Source organism: Diceros bicornis, chromosome 3 (genome assembly GCF_020826845.1).
Source record: "Diceros bicornis minor isolate mBicDic1 chromosome 3, mDicBic1.mat.cur, whole genome shotgun sequence".
NCBI lineage: Eukaryota > Metazoa > Chordata > Mammalia > Perissodactyla > Rhinocerotidae > Diceros > Diceros bicornis.
Window position 1 is genome coordinate 47,707,423 of NC_080742.1, and position 16,156 is coordinate 47,723,578.

The 16,156-nt window shown below is 42.4% G+C and overlaps 1 protein-coding gene across 2 annotated transcripts in view; it reads right to left on the reverse strand.

Annotated features, from left to right (window-relative positions):
- The window catches only part of RAPGEF5 (Rap guanine nucleotide exchange factor 5), a 221,499-nt gene that overhangs the window by 65,514 nt on the left and 139,829 nt on the right, over nt 1–16,156 (reverse strand). Inside the window, exons 10-11 of one of the 2 annotated variants that reach the window (XM_058527007.1) lie at nt 6,233–6,348; nt 5,697–5,785 (exon numbers count right to left, since the gene is read on the reverse strand). In XM_058527007.1, the coding sequence (XP_058382990.1) occupies nt 5,697–5,785; nt 6,233–6,348 (205 nt within the window). Of the gene's footprint in view, nt 1–5,696; nt 5,786–6,232; nt 6,352–16,156 lie in introns of both variants that reach the window. The other variant, XM_058526996.1, reaches the window with a different exon arrangement.

The following is a 16,156-nucleotide window of genomic DNA, read 5'->3' on the forward strand; positions in this document are numbered from 1 at the left end:
AATGGCTAAGTGATGATGATTTTAGCATAAAATGACCACAAGTTTCCGGAAGTTGTCTACGTAAATTCTAAGGTCTCCTCCAGATCTAGAATTCTATGGTTCTGTAACAGTTTTTGAAAGGAAAGGGGTTGAAATAGATCCCTCTGAATCAAAGGGTTTTAGTGATGGAAGACGCTTTGGAAATCATCTTGTGTAAGACTTGCTCAAGGTCTCAGGTTGTTTACTAATGGAACCCAGATCTGGGACTCAAGCCTTTAGAATCTCATATCAGTACTCTTTCTACTCAGCTATGTGCACTTTCTCCTTCCTTAAAATCTTAGTTCTTACAGAAGCAAGCATTCTTGGCTGAGAGACCTAAGGACCACCCAGAGACTTTTGTAGTGTGACAGAACCCTGGCAAAAATTCAGACGGGTTTTGTTCACTATAGCATCACCTCCTCATTCCAAGAGTTGAGAAATCAAACAGCTGTGTGTCCACTACCTCTGTCTCCTCTGATTGTTTCCTTCTTTCAAAACCATTTCAGTGGATGGACCAGCAGTGCAGGTTTGTGAATTTTAAGTTTCGTGGCCTCCAGAGGCTCCAAGGCAGGGACCAGTGGACATGAGGCTGGACATAAAACCCTGGAGAGGGAGTAGGGAGGGGAGGTAGAGGAAAGGGGGAATGACATCCCTAATTCTCAGAGGCATGTATATACGTATACTATTAGAAACTTAGAATATGTCTTTAAGGAAAAAAAATGGGAAGTGAGAGAAAGTCAGTGTTCTAGTTCACTGCATATTAGCATCACCTGGGGAGCTTTTAAAGCCCATAAGGTTTAGGCCCCAACTGAGGTCAAGTGAATCAGAATCTCTGGGGTGGGACCCAGGCATTGGTACTTTTTTTGTGTGTGTGTGTGTGAGGAATATTAGCCCTGAGCTAACATCTGTTGCCAATCTTCCTCTTTTTGCTGAGGAAAATTGGCCCTGGGCTAATATCCGTGCCCATCTTCCTCTACTTTATATGTGGGACGCCTGCCACAGCATGGCTTGATAGTCAGTGCGTAGGTCTGCGCCTGGGGTTCTGAACCCACGAACCCTGGGCAGCTGAAGCAGAGCGCGTGAACCAACCACTACGCCACCAGGCCAGCCCCCAGGCATTGGTACTTTTAGAAAGTACCCCATGTGCTGCTAATGTGCAGCCACAGATAAGATCCAGTGGTCTATGTGTTACATGATATTATAAAAATACAAAGAAAAGATAAATACAAGATAATTTTACATGCATATTAATTGCACAAAATCATGGAGGGACTTACCATCATCTAAAAATTTCTGTGCCTACCCTCAAAAAGTTTTAGTCCTGCAAAAGACATGCTGCTACAGGGTTATTAAAGTCTTGCCACCCACAAGAGGAGGCCTGGAACAGAGGCACCAAACGTCTTTCCAGAAATCCTAAAAGGTGAGAAAATCAAGGAAGAAGTTCACCTAAATTGTCTTCTATGCAACGATCAGAAGAAAAGTATTCTTAATTTTCCTTCACAATAAATTTGTATCAGGCGCATATGACAGGCTTGGCGCTGGCAGGAAAGAAGATAAAAAAATTAATGAAAAATGAGGTACCTGTCCTAGCTTTACTCACGTTTCCGTCAGTGCAATGCTCTAAAAAAGCCATTAAGCTGGTGAGGGAGAATAACTTTTGGACTCTATAGATTGAGTGAGACACTCCTATAATAAAATCCAGGTACTTTCACATAGGTGGTTGCCTCGTTACGAAGGTAAGGAACTCACTTGCTCAATGACATGCTCAACCTACTAGGAGCTGCTGAAAGCACACCACCAGCACCGAGGCACCCGCGACAGAGCAAAGCAGCCGAGCAGACAATTCCACACCGAGGACACATTAACAGAATATACTGAAGCATAACCTCAGGAGGTAAAGAAAGTAGTCACACTTTGAAGAAAGCAGGTCAAACGTAATAAGAATCGGCTGGCGGGCTTTACCTAGTTCCACTATCCTATTCGCTGCTTGTTTTTCTTGGAAAGCTATAATCATAAGTGCATTTTCTTCAAAAAGATGAATAAAGAACAAGGACATGAAAAAAAGAGGGGAGCAAATAATGCATTTCCTCTTGTGTTTTCCCTAAGGTAGGCCTGTCATAATGCAGATTTAGAAAGAAAAATCAATAAGGTTTTCGCTATTTAATCCATCCAACACATAGTTTTTTCCCTGCTTTGAAATAGAAATCATTATTCTCAGAAGCATCTCTAAGCAAAACACACTTTACCCTTTCCAGGGAGGGGGAAGGGTTAAACAGGAGCAGCACCCAGAGCAGACCCTATAGAGCAGGGCTGGCTGGTGCAAACTTGCTCCTCCAGCCTCCTGCTCCTCTGCTCACAACTTGTTTTTCTTTCTTCTTGCCTGCCTTGCAGTTCCCCTAGGCTGGGAATGCCCAATGATGTCTGCTCTATTTCTGGGAAGATGAAAGATAGAGCTTCTTGATTTTTCTCTAACGTTCCAAATGTTTCAAGTCAGAACCTGAACCTTGAAAGAAAAGGAAATCTTTGAAAAGAGTTTCAATCACTTTCTATGTTCACAAACCGATATCCAGTTACCAGACTCAAATAGCTGTTCCATTTTAAACAATGAAGCATTACTCATTCATTCATTCGTTCCACAGATATTCGCTGGATGACCCCTTGTGCCTGGTACTACCAGGGAGGAAAGGTGTGTATGTAGGGAATTATGAAAACGAGCATGGTAACTGTTGTGCAGATCTAATCATTTAGGGAAATCATTAGTAGGTTGCTTTTAAGCATCTCTAATAACATTTTTGATTTTATAACTCAGTTTGACTTGGTGATAGAATATCATACGTATTGTTGTTTTTGATTCTATTCTTGAGTCAAGTAGCAACAGGAATACACTATTTCAATTGCCCCGGCATTCTCCTTCTTATTCCATTCAATTAAGTAAACTTTTTTCCAGTTGCATGTTAACATCAATTAGTAGTCACTTCAACTTGTCCTTTGTGATATAGAAGGTCTCTTTTATTGTAGGCCTTGCACCTACATTTTCACAACTAACTGACCTTTGTGGGAAAGAGATGGGGAAAAACTTGGATCTCTCGCTTGCTTATCTTCCGCAGCCTCTGGAGGGTACAGGAATGTAAGAATCCAGTACAGGTTCATCCCAGCCTCCAGGACATTTATTTCCTCTCATGCACCCTTTCCTCCTTATTGCCACTGGGGCCATGTGGACGACCACCATATGGCTCCGCCCAGCCCCATATGGCTCCATCTCCCTAAAAGGGGTGCTCAAGAACATAAAAACGCTGCTGTACACTTTTATTGCAGCCCCTTCTCATTTTCCTCCATCTGTCTTCCATATGCTTATGCGACTCTATTAGGCTCTTGTACATGCAGGCCTTTTATAGTGAGAGTTGCCAGCCTGACCAAGATAAAGAACTAGAATTCACCTTGGTCAGTGACAAGGGGCCTTAATTACTTTAAACATGTGATTCATTTAGTATTCAAACTAATAACCACTTTTCCTCAATATGCACATGAAATTTATTTTATTTTATATTTATGATATTTCTTTTAATTTTATCAACAAAAACCACATGGCATCTTTTCTGTTGTATTTTCTCCAAGTGCTGTATATAAAGTTTGAAGAATTGCATGTGACTTCCACTTAGGTGTCCCTCTTATACATACAACAATCACTCTCCAAAGTTGACTTTTTCATTTTCATAAAATTCTCCTTTTTTTGGAGGGAGAGTTGTTACCATTTTTTCCCTCAAGTGTCTCTGCAAAAATCGGAAGTTCATGTGTCCTCTGTAAACTCTAAGCAAATGAGTAGGAATGAGGAGATGCTGACCCTGATGTGCCTCTTCCTGCCCTGCTCAGGTCAAGCCACTGAATCCTGGTCCTCTTTGCCTTGCTGGACACATGGCTAAAGTGACATATTTGATCCCAGGGCCAGTACAGCAGTCATTAGACACCATGCACAACACCATTTCTCAGCAGGAGGCAACTCCTGACACTAGGAACAGTAATCAGAGCGATTTCTCATTGCCAGTGTTAAATAGTGGGAATTTGTCAGTGGACATCTAGGTCATCTTTCTAAAAAAAACTAATGACAATAGAAAGAAAGAAAAAAGAAATCAAGTTAGGCTTAAAATTGGCTTTAATAATTTCTACACTTACTAATATGACCTAGACACAAGGTCTTATATAACAGAATTGTGATGCTATTAAGAAGAAGACAGCATTCAATCCCCCAAAACATCTACCCACCTTTAAAGGTGTCCTCTTCATGGCAGATAATTTGCCTGTAATCTAGCCCAAACCACCTGTGTAAAGCAGTCTGGTAATCAGTGCATGGGAAATTATGCCTAGTTCCATGATAATCATATCTGATGAAGCAGAACGTGGGAATTGGGCTCTAATGCACAAAATGTTAATCAATAGACATACAAAAACAACCCAGCAAATGCCACAAGGATACATTTTTCTTTTAGCTTGTGTATAAATGGCAAGTATTGATTTTTACCCCCCAAACATATGCAAAATAATGTATTTATCTGAATTTTGAGATCAAACAATAACATTATGGTAGGATACGTGATTGGGTCATTTTGCATTTTTTTTTACCTGCTTACATATTTCACACATCTTTGTTTCTCTTACTGTCCTTTATAACGCAGTGTAGAGCCAGACGTCAATTATGTTCAGACAAAACTACTGGGATACAAGGAAACTCTCACTCACACCTAAGCTGTCATTTCACAATCCTTCCTGCATGGGAAAAACCTAAAGAGTTACTCTGCACTAATTCACCTACAAATACCTTTTATTGATGCAATCACTATATTGCAAACTGTGGGCATTACAGGTGCTGTGATGGCAGCAAAAAGTGCCTTTTAGTCAGGGGATCAAGTTACAGAATTTAGGCTACAGCCAGAAGCCTATTCATTGGAGTAATTGCTCCAGGCTGGAACAAATTACAAATTCTGGTTAAGAGAAGCAAGTACTTGCCCTTGTGTGATAAAGGAAGTGTGGGTAGGTCATTTTGTAAACGCAATGTAGTGTTTCCAAAAGTGCAAGTGTGAAAAAGCTAAATGGGTATTTTGCTCCAAGATTAAATAGAAAGGACAAGAAGTCTGATCAATAAGACTTCAGTGAACCATAATTTCTGGTCTGAGAAGCTATGAGTATCATATTCTGCATAGCAGGGCTTGCCCCCAGCAGTTTGTGTATCACTTGGAAAAAGGCAGAAGTTGCTGCTAAGCTTATAGTTGCTGAGTAGTTGCATTAATTGTTGACATTTCCTCCCCCAGCTCAGTGCTTCCCACAGGCCAGGTGAATGCTTGCTAACCCCCTCCCCGTATTTCTTCCCATTGAACACTGGCTATTGAATGCTGGCCTCTTGCCAACTGCCTTTAGGTGAGATTTGGTAAAAATTGCCAAAGAAACAAGAACATCTGTCTTCATATCATTTTCATTGTACAGCTATTTCCCAGGTAGCTGCTTGGATCTACATGTGTCCATTTACTGGATTTAAACAAAACAGCATGAGGGCAAGGGGGAGGCGCACAAAACATGCTATTCCAGCCCACGGTGGTTTCAGCTACAGTGGGAGCCTTGCCCCTAATGATACTGACAAGGGCAGCTGCAGCTGTGAGTCTGGAAGGAGGAGACACCCCCTGCCTTACCTGTTTCTTTGTCCTGGACTTCTTCCAGGTGCAAGTCATTCAAAAGGTGCTCCAAAATCTTCTCCGGAGTCCCGGACACGACCACGTATCTGTCAGAGAGCAGAGAGTCCACCGAGTCATCCTCCGTTGAAGACTGCGAGCGGCTGCTCCATTCATCGTCCTCATCCTCCTCGTCAATGTATTTGAAATAAGGCACATCGAAGGTAGGCAAGGGCAGCTGTCGGTCTGAGAGCGCCGCAGATTCTTTCCTCTCTAAATGAGGGTCAAAGACCCTCAGGCGGGAGCTGCCCATTGTGAACGGCTACTAACAAAGGCATCCCCTAAATGCGAAAAGATCTTGCCATCTCTGTCCTTTCACTGGGAACCGAGTCCATCTGGCTGCTAAGAGCTCTGCAGTCAGCTAGAACGCTCGAGAGGCGGAGAAAAAGGGAGGGAGGGAGGGAAGAGGAGGCAAAGAGAGCGAGTGAGATGGAGCAGGGAAGGGAAGGCAGGCAGGGGAAGGAAACAGGAGCGCGTGCCTCGGTGGAAACTCTCACCTCCAATCACTCTCCGCGCTCCCGGCTGGGGGGGCTGGGCCACCGCACTGCACTTTCTTCAGCACCAGGACGTTCCGCTCTTGCTCTTTAACCCGAACAGTCGTCACTTCATCATCCTGCTTTAATTACGGACGGGAGTGTTGGATGGGAGAAGGAAAAAGGGAGAGAACATTAAAATGAAAAAAGGAGCTAACTAAAGCTGCATTTTCTCGAGTCGCTTTCCACTATAATTTCTTTAAAGATGCAGAATAAATTAGGAGTCTGCTCAAGAATCTCCCTCTAATGGTACAGTGTCCAGACTCAAGTTCTATGAACACATAAAGCATTAGAGAGATGTAAGTACTTTAAAGAAAATGGGAAAGAAAATAAAATGGGGATGGGATTCAGAGAGTTCATTTTTAAAACTACTTGAAATTTGAATTAAGGAATCCAAAGTTCAAAGTTTCAAAAAACACAACCTACTAATTGCATGTGTACTATATTCTTTCACCTGGTTAACGCTTGTGAAACAATCACTGTATTAAAACTGGAAGGTCATATAAAACATCATTTAAACACTAAAACAATGAGCAAGCCATAATACGTGGCTGTAGTAGATACATACAGTCATTTACGTCACAGCCTTACTTTAAAAGGTGAGCAAAAAACTACCTATTCTATCATTCAGTTCATTTTTTTTTCAGACTTGAGATGGCCTTCAAATTTATCATGTACTTGTTTTGCCAGAATACAAGCAAAAATGGATCTCTCATCTAGGCTGAAATTCGGATGTCATGGGTGAGTGCACTGACTTTCTTCACCTCGGTCCGTTTTAAAAAGGAGAGAAGGCTGAACAATCATTCATTTCTGCACACACAGCTTCCACAGCCCAGAGCCAGCGTGGCCCGCTGACGTGGCTGTCGGAGTCCGGCTCACTGCTGACCCAGCAGTGTGGAGCCTGACCCGGAGTGATGAACACTTCCAGAGTGCATAGTGTGAAATTCTCCTGATGTGCGACACCCAGGAAGAGGAAGGTAGCCCAGGAAAAGAGAACTGGGAAATGCATGTAAGAAAATCTAGCTTCTGTATTTCTGAGGATCTGAGCAAAAAATTAAAGCAAGGAAATTTGATAGCAAGTAGGCTTCCCCTTAAAAATCATGTCATCTCTTTAAAAAGGGAAATATATCCTAGGGTTCCTAGCACATTTCTGCTACTAGCAGAAAATCCTACCTATAATTAGGGACAAACAAAAAAAAAGAATATTTTTCCCCCAATGGATAAAAAGTACTCTATTCTTGTGCCTTATTAATCAGTTCCACAGATCTATGAGGGATGTCAATGTATTTTATTCCCCTTTCATAAGAAAAGGAAGGCACTAATCTTGTCATAATTGCCAACCAATCAGTGATAAAATTATGATTTCAACTCCCAGTGTCCTGATTCCTAAGAAAATGTAGTGACCTAGCCATTTGAGTCCTCCAGGATCTTCTTAAAGACAAAAAATATTGGTCATTCTAAACAGCAATATAATTTTATGATCATTATTTTTTAATCTTTTATTGGAAAATAATTTTAGTATGTAAAACTGATGTATTACATTTCAGCAAGGTCAGACACGCAGTTACTGTGGCAATTAACGTTGGATATTCATTGTTAAACTCCCTGAGGACGGCAGTGTGACTCCTGTAACATGAATACCAATGTGTAATTGCTATCTTTCATTTCTCCAAAGGGGTTCTTTTGTTGTCCATATGACTGAAGTGAAATAAGGTGCCTGGAGAGACCGGCATATATTGACCCAAAAAAAAAAAAAAAAAAAAAAAAGGCAGAATGTAGGTCTGGGATACTGAGACACACGGAAACAAATAATTCAGTAAACAGTAGATCTGAAAGGACAAAAATCTCTCCCTGGTTTTCCTCTCATTGTAAGCCAACACTTATTTTACATGAGCCTGCTGCCATTATGAAGTACATTTTACATTCTACGTGCACGTGATATATGGCATTATTAACTTCCACGGGCCATGCACATACATATGGATGGGAAGGGCTTCTCTAATGTCTGTGTAACTAATATGTATTACAGGGCTGTGCACGGAGCAGCCACACTCTGCTGGGCAGGCGAATAGCTGAATCATATTGATGTACTATTAACAGCATCTTATGTCATAGCGATAGTTTCCATTTTGAAAACCTGTTAAAAAATAAAGAGAAAAAGCAGAAAAATCAATGTATAAAGAAAGATGTAAGTCATCTAAAATTGCCATGAAAATATAATAACCCTATGTATTATATCTGACTCTCAAGAAGGAAGGTTAAATTAACGCCTCCTGACCCACGCACCTTTACCTAAGTGTTCTTCCTGAAAAAAAGCAGAAGTACCATGGTTGAGGTTTTGGGTATGAAACTTTATCCTGGTGCTTGCTTGGTTAAGAATAAAAGTATCTGGAGAACTGCTGACAAAATATATTCAATGACAAATAGTTCATTAAATGCAAGTAAAGCATTAAAATGTTTAATTTATAGTCCTTCATTCAACAAATAGTGAGGATCTCTTTTGGGTCAGGCACTGTGCTGGATACCAAGTGGCAAGCAGAGATGAGTAAGACAAGTACCCTGCCCTTAAATGACAAGTTAATAGGCTCTATAGCAACAAAAGTCTAACTCTGTGAGCACCCTAAGATGAGGCAAAGTGCAAGAGACGGTGCAAAGGCAGAATCCACAGGATTTGATGGTGAAAGCTGACTGTGTGTGACAGAGAATGGGAATGCCACTAAATGGGACAACAATCCATGGAGGAACTGGTTCTGGTCAGACTGATGAATCTAGTTTCAGATAGTGATGTTTTAGTACTGATAATACGTCATGCTGTAGATGTTTAGCAGGCAGTTAGAAATAAAGAATGAAGCCTCTGGACAAAGGTTAAGGAGACAGACAGATATGTGAATTATTCCAGTTTGGGGAATGGATGAAATTGTTGAGGGGGAACAGGAGAGAAAGGGAACTATGAAGATGGGGATAAGGGAAGAAAACATAAAGTAGGGGGAAGAAGTGGGGGTTCAGAGACATGGAGGAAAGCTTCTTATAGAGATTATGAGGAAGTAAAACCAAGGAAACCTGGAGGGCCCTGTCTCAGGAGATTTAAGGAAAAAACTTGCCTGATGCTGTAAAGTTTACAAAGATGGTAAGTTTAAGAAAAAGTGATGAGGAGATCATTTTGGGTCCAGGAGTGGGAAAAGAAGTGTTAAGATGTGGAGATTTAAGGAAAAAACTTGCCTGATGCTGTAAAGTTTACAAAGGTGGTAAGTTTAAGAAAAAGTGATGAGGAGATCATTTTGGGTCCAGGAGTGGGAAAAGAAGTGTTAAGATGTGAGTGAATGGGGAGGAAGTGGGAAGACCACTTCCAAGGAATTTCATTATGAAGGGAAGAAGTCAGACTGAAGAGGCTGCATGGCTGGGGAAGGTAGCGAGGTGAGGGGGGTATTGAGAAGAGGAGATAGGGTCAGGAACACAAGAGAAGGGTTAGGCCATAAAAGGACCAAGATTTCTTCCTCTCAGAGAGGATCATGGGAAAGAGGATGGGTAGAGATTTAGAAAAAAATTAAAGTAGGAAAAATAAGGAAGCTGAGGTAGATCATAGGAGATGGCTTCTATCTTCTTAGTAGAGTGGTAATTGAGACCATCTTCTGGAAGGAGGGGATTCAGGGTGAAGTTGGTGGCCTAAAGAGAGTATTATTGGGAAAATGGCTTCAGGGGATACAACAGGGGATAAAAAAGTTAGGAAAAAAAGGATTGCCAGGCAGCCTTTTGGACTGCCGACGGTAGAAAACACATGGTTATGGTTTTCTGGCTTTCTGCTGAAGTGCTCAGAAACCTTAGAGGAGAATAGTGAATGATGGAGTCCATCCAGGAGAAGGGGCTGACAAAGGAGACAACAGGAGGTAATGAGGGGAGGGATTCTGGGCAGCCGTCGGCACACCATGAACACTGCTCATCACCACATGGTGTCTGTCTGGTGAGGGAAAGGAGTGAGCCAAGAAAGAAGCTGATAAACTGGGAAACATGGAGGGACTGAGGACAAGGCTCCACAGGAGCTAAGGGAGCAGGCAGACAGTAGAGGAGGAAGCAGGTGGAGGCTTCGACCAAGGAGGCAAATATCTGAAGGTTAGAGCAGTTCAGAGTGGTGAAAACTGAGAAAGATAAAAGCAGCCCCTGACCTCCAGGAGCTGGGCTGGCACTCACAGCTGGGCCTTGGTGTTCTCCTGTTGAACATCAATGATTTCATGGAAAATCAACATCAGACAAGGCCACTTTATGACCACGGTGGAACAAGACAGAAACACGGCCACTCAGTAATCATATCTGAACACAGACAAAGCATGAACTTCGGCCAAACCAGAAAATATCAAAAAGCCCAGGATATCAAAAACACCAGAGTAACTGCTGCTTCTTTCCCAATCGCAGCTTTAGCTTTGCTTTAGTCTGCCTTCCCCGTAGTTCAGATTTAAGATATCCAGTCATAGAGTTATCCTGCTTCTCGACAGCAACAAATCCAGAGCAAAGCCCTGCTTCTTTCAACCCTCCCCCAAATCACCTAACACAAACCCAAGTCCTGTAAGTCTTTTCTCCTAACACCCTCTTATACTGAGCTGCCCCACGGTTCTCCATGATGTGAGGTCTCCCTCACTGCAACAAGCAACTCTAAGTGTGTTCCTGGTGGTCTCTGGCTAGATGACAAGGATGAGTCAGAAGATGCTGCCTCGCCATTAGTATGGAGTGGTATGGAGATGGTGATTACTGAAGTCAAGAATAAAAAGCATCTCCTTGTCAGGCTGATGAGAGAGTCATACACAGGAATATTCCTGAGAGTGACTGCAGGGAACAGGGCTCAAAAGATGGTGAGGTAGGAGATGAAAAATAAAGCCACTGAGGAAAGTGGGAGAGCATCCTGGAGTGGAGGAAAGATGACTGGAGCAAGTGGCACAGGCGTCAGGAGAGAAGAGGCATCTGTAGGTGCAACAATGATATGGAAGGTGAAGTGGGGAATGGGGTGTATTCCCAGAAAGCACCATGCCCCTTCATGCCTTTGCCCATGGTGCTCAGCCCTGGTTTGTACATGTTCAATGAGAATTTCCCCCTCTCCCCCAAACACAATTTAGCCCCCAGATCTGCAGAAACCAGTTCTTTCTCTCCTCTCTTGAAAGGATAGTGGGAAGAACCAGAAACTCCAACAACCGGGCCGGATGGATTCCTCATAGCTTTGCCTATGGGATGCAATTTGGGATGAGTGGGGAGGAGGGGAGGAGAGGAAGCACAAAAACAAATAGGTGTCGTCAGAGGAAAGTGAGGGAGAGTGAGGGATAAGAGGGAAAGCTGTTTGATCAGAAAATCACAGGACCATGGAATGGAGCCCATCAGGAATGTGAAAACAGAAGAGGGCCTCCAAGTTTTTACTGCTCCTCTTCTGTTTTCCATTCTTTGGGCAAGTAGCTCTGATTTTTCTTTTTATGGCTACACTGCCACCCTGCCTGTGAATTCTGAATGAGTAGTAGAACCAGCACCTTTGACTTACTTTAGATTAACTTCCATGATCATGATCAGCTTTTGTACCTCTGAATCAAACTTTTGTTTCTTTCATTTATTCATATGAAAAACATTTATTTTTAGGATGAAAATACCTATATCGTAATAAAAATACTGATTTTTTAAAATAAGTAAGGTGAAGAATTGATGCTCACAGTTTAGCAGGTCTTAACTTGTACTGTCCTGAACCAAGTTCCTGACTGTATTTACATTTTCACTTATCACCAGCACTAGCAAGAAAAAGCGATTACTAAGGGATTTCTCAGGCCTACTGGAATTGTCACAACTACTTGCTTGATTTTCCATTATCAGAGATAATGGAAACACAAAGAATCACCTAGCTTGATGCAGTGGCATTCAAGAAGTCACATAAGTAGCACAAGTTGCAATGCTGTTTTCCCTCAGGTTTGTGAACACAGTAACTAAAGATGCTAACTTAGGGAAAATATTCCTCTCCCAAGTACTCACATAAAGCAGCCACTGGTATTCTCCATGGCATCGTGTCCCTGCTGCTCTATGAGCATAAACTCCTACAAGAGCTTCACTAGGGGTTCATGGATGGGCTTTAGGGACTCAGAGAACCCTCTGAAAGTATACAAAATTGTTATGTGTAGGCACACTTTTCTAGACAGAGTCCAGAGTTCTAAGGCTCACTGAAGTCTATAACTCCAAATGGTACAAACCATTCCATATGATGAAACTCATATTTATCACCTCATCTAAGGAGTCTCCTTTGAAAGTCTCCTGCCACTAACTCTCTTATCCAGATGAGATGCCCAAAGAACCCTGTCATGACACCCATCACACTGACCTCTAATCATCTGCTCCCTCTGTGTTCTCCACTAAATGATGACATCTTGAGGGCAGAGATTTATCTTATATTTCTCTTCCTAACACACAGCTTAGGGCCTGGCATGTGATAGTCACTTGGTAAAGGTTTATTGAACATGTAAATTAATGAGAAAGAAAGTGAGTGAATTACCTTTAAAAGGCAGAATTCTATCTCACATGGCTCAAAGGTCACTCTTAATATGAGGCTTCCTTTTCCCTCCCCACTTAGTCACTTTTCTGTTACAGTGCTCACCACATGAGATAATTGTGTTTTGAACTTGAGTGTTATAATTATTTATTCCATCTGTCAGAATTCTACCAAACCAAGCTCCCATGCAACTAACATATAAGAGGCCATGTAACTAACACAACACTAGAAAGGCATTTACTAAACGGAAATGCCCCTCAGTCTAGGGCACATGAAAAGAAGGGAGTGGGCGTGGAGAGGTTAAACTGTGGGCTAAATTGTGAACTAGGCAAGATGTGTATTTTGTGCCCTCTAATCTCCCATTCCTGCTCCATTTGGCCCCAACCAGAATCCTCAATGCTCTTCATGTTGGCCCAGTGCTCCATAATCAATCCTGGTTGAAGCAGGCAGCACTAGAGAATCTCTCAGATGGAGAACACAAAGAATCACGTAGCTTGAGGCCAAGGCATTCAAGAAGTCATACAAGTAGCACAAGTTGCAATGCTGTTTTCCCTCAAGTTTGTGAACACGGTTACTGAAGATGCTAACTTATTTATAGGAAGGCATTTGCTATGGACTGAATGTTTATGTCCTCCCTCCAAAAATTCATATGTTGAAACATATGAAGCCCCAATGTGATGGTGTCTGGAGGTGGGGCCTTTGGGAGGTAATTGGACCCTGAGGGTGGAGCCCTCATGAATGGGATTAGTACCCTTATAAAAGAGGTCGCAGAGAGATCCCTCGCCTCTTCTGTCATGTGAGGACAGACCGAAATGATGGCTGTCTATGAACCAGAAAGTGGGCTCTCACCAGACACTGAATCTGCCAGCGCCATGATCTTGGATTTCCCAGTCTCCAAAACTGTGAGAAATAAATTTCTGTTGTTTATAAGCCCCCCAGTCTGTGGTGTTTTGTTATAGCAGCCCGAACAAAGACAGCATTTATAGCCAACAGCTTGTTATGACTCCCTTCATCTCACAACCTTCTTGGTCTAACTTGTATTCATCCCACAAAGTTCACTTCAAGAATTGCCTGCTCCAGGAAACCCACTGCGCTCACCTCCAGTCTGATTTGGTTCGCTCTTCTCTGTGACCCCACAGCACCATGTCAATCCTTCTGACTCAGCATTCTGAGGAGCACATATTGATACACTTTTTTGTCTTCCTTCTAAAGCATAAGCTCACTTGCAGGCAAGCACCATATCTTCTTTAACACTGAATTTCCAATAAATAGCCAGGTCTGGACACTTTACAGATACTCAAAGAACACTAACTGAATGAACAAAAAGATAAATGGATAAAGGTACATTTTAGAGTGGAAGTTTAGAGAACACCACCTTGAATCTGAAAAGAATACATTTCAAGTGATGAATTCTGATGGTGCTGATACAGGGGATATTTTGCTGAGAGGTGCTCTTCCTAAGGAAGGGTCATCAAATTACTCTGGTGGTGGATGATACTGGCCTACCCTGTTCTGCATGTTGACCAGCAACTTAGACAAGGCACTCAAACAGATATGAGTAAACTGAAAAGAATAGCTGGCTTGCTCTTCAAACTTGACAAGAATAAAACTAGGCATGGAGTTGCATGTGAGATCAAAATGACCTGCTATAATTCAGGATCTTGGCCTGAGGGTGATTGACGTGAAAATCACTGTGAGGCAGCCCCAGGACTTGGCCAATATATAAGAGAATATATGATAAGTATTTTGTGAAGTATAAAATGTCATGCAATTATTAGCTACTGGACTATTAAAAGCTAATATAATTTTATCTCAGAGTGGTAGAGGTAACCACAACTCAAGAACTAAGGAGACAGCACAGCCATATGCAACAGACCGACCCACTAGGCAGGGGCAACAAGGGAGGGATCAAGCCAGGGCAGGCAGATAAATCTACAACAACAAACATTTATGGAAAGTTTACCATATATCAGGCAAAGCTAAGAGCTGAACATCCTTTATTTTATTTAATCATTACATCAATTCTATGAGGTAAATACCATTAAAATTCTCATTTTGATAAAGTAACTTGGCCAAGAAAGATCACAGGGTGAGGGCATGGTAAAGCTGAGATTGAACCCAGATGGGCTCAACCACAGAGCTTAACCAGAACCACAGATGTCTCCTAAAGATGATCAGTGATACACATTAGAGACTACAACTATCGAAAGGGACTCAGTTTACCCTGGAGCTGACAGCCAAAGCAGGCCAATCTGCTTGTGGGTCACTCAACAGGTGTATCTAAGTCATGGTGAGGCTCAAAATCATTACAGTAGCCAAGTTTTAGTTCTAGGTGGCCAGTTCAGTTTGGGAAAGCCACCAAGGGACAGAATTCCAAGAGAAGAAGATTGACAAGGGCTGAGCATGGTGTCAGGACCACAGCTAAACCAGCTTAGGCCAGGGCAGAGCTCAAGACCCAGCAAGGGGAAAATGAAGTGCTGGCAGGAACAGAATTAAATATGGCAGGGATTAGAGGAGTCTGTGAGTCTGTGGGCACCTGTGCCCACACAACTTGGGTACACAGAGACACGCAGGGTAAGGCTGGTGGGGCTTCTAGTGCATAAGCTGCCTTGGGCCCGATGGGCTCAAGCACTGGGCAGACACTGAATTGTACACTTTAAAATGGTTAATTTTATGCTATGTGAATTTTACCTCAAAAAAAAAAAAAAAATCTGGGCTGTGATGAGCCTGTGGGTATAGGGGTTTGCTGACCAGAGTACCATGGAACCCTGAACCAAGGAGGTACAAGGGGGTCTGAGAAACACGCTCTGTGAGGTACAGTCCAGGTACCTGGAATGTCTAAGAAAGAAAAGATCAGAATAATGAAACCATAGTAGTTTTTCCTGAGCTACCCTGCCTCGTGGGAGAGGGAGCAATAGGCTTACTCATGATGTTGCAGAAAGGTGACCTTCTATTAACAGATGGCCAGACAGAGGAGGCTGTTTGTGGCTCAGCTGAAGGAAGTACTGACAACAGAGGCAGAACGAGCTCTCCCTCAAGCTGAAGCAGAGCCTGTCAACAATATCACAGAACAAGTGAAGAGGGTTCTTCAGTGAGTGGGGCTGGACAAGATGACCTCAGCATCTTTTCCAACACTGAGATTCTATAAAATTCAGCTGTCTTGACTCCACTTTTCTCACGGAAGCCCAAAGTGTTGGCTCTCCTAAATAGGAAAATTGCACATGATTTAGCAGTTAGGTATCTCTTCTCATCTTGTCCTAAGGAAATTCACACAGAACTTAGCAAACCACACTACCCATGCCCACATCTATTCTTGTACTGTAAATGTGGGTACAGCAGAATTGGAATACTTATCGGAAAAAAAAATCTCCTCTGGCCAAAAA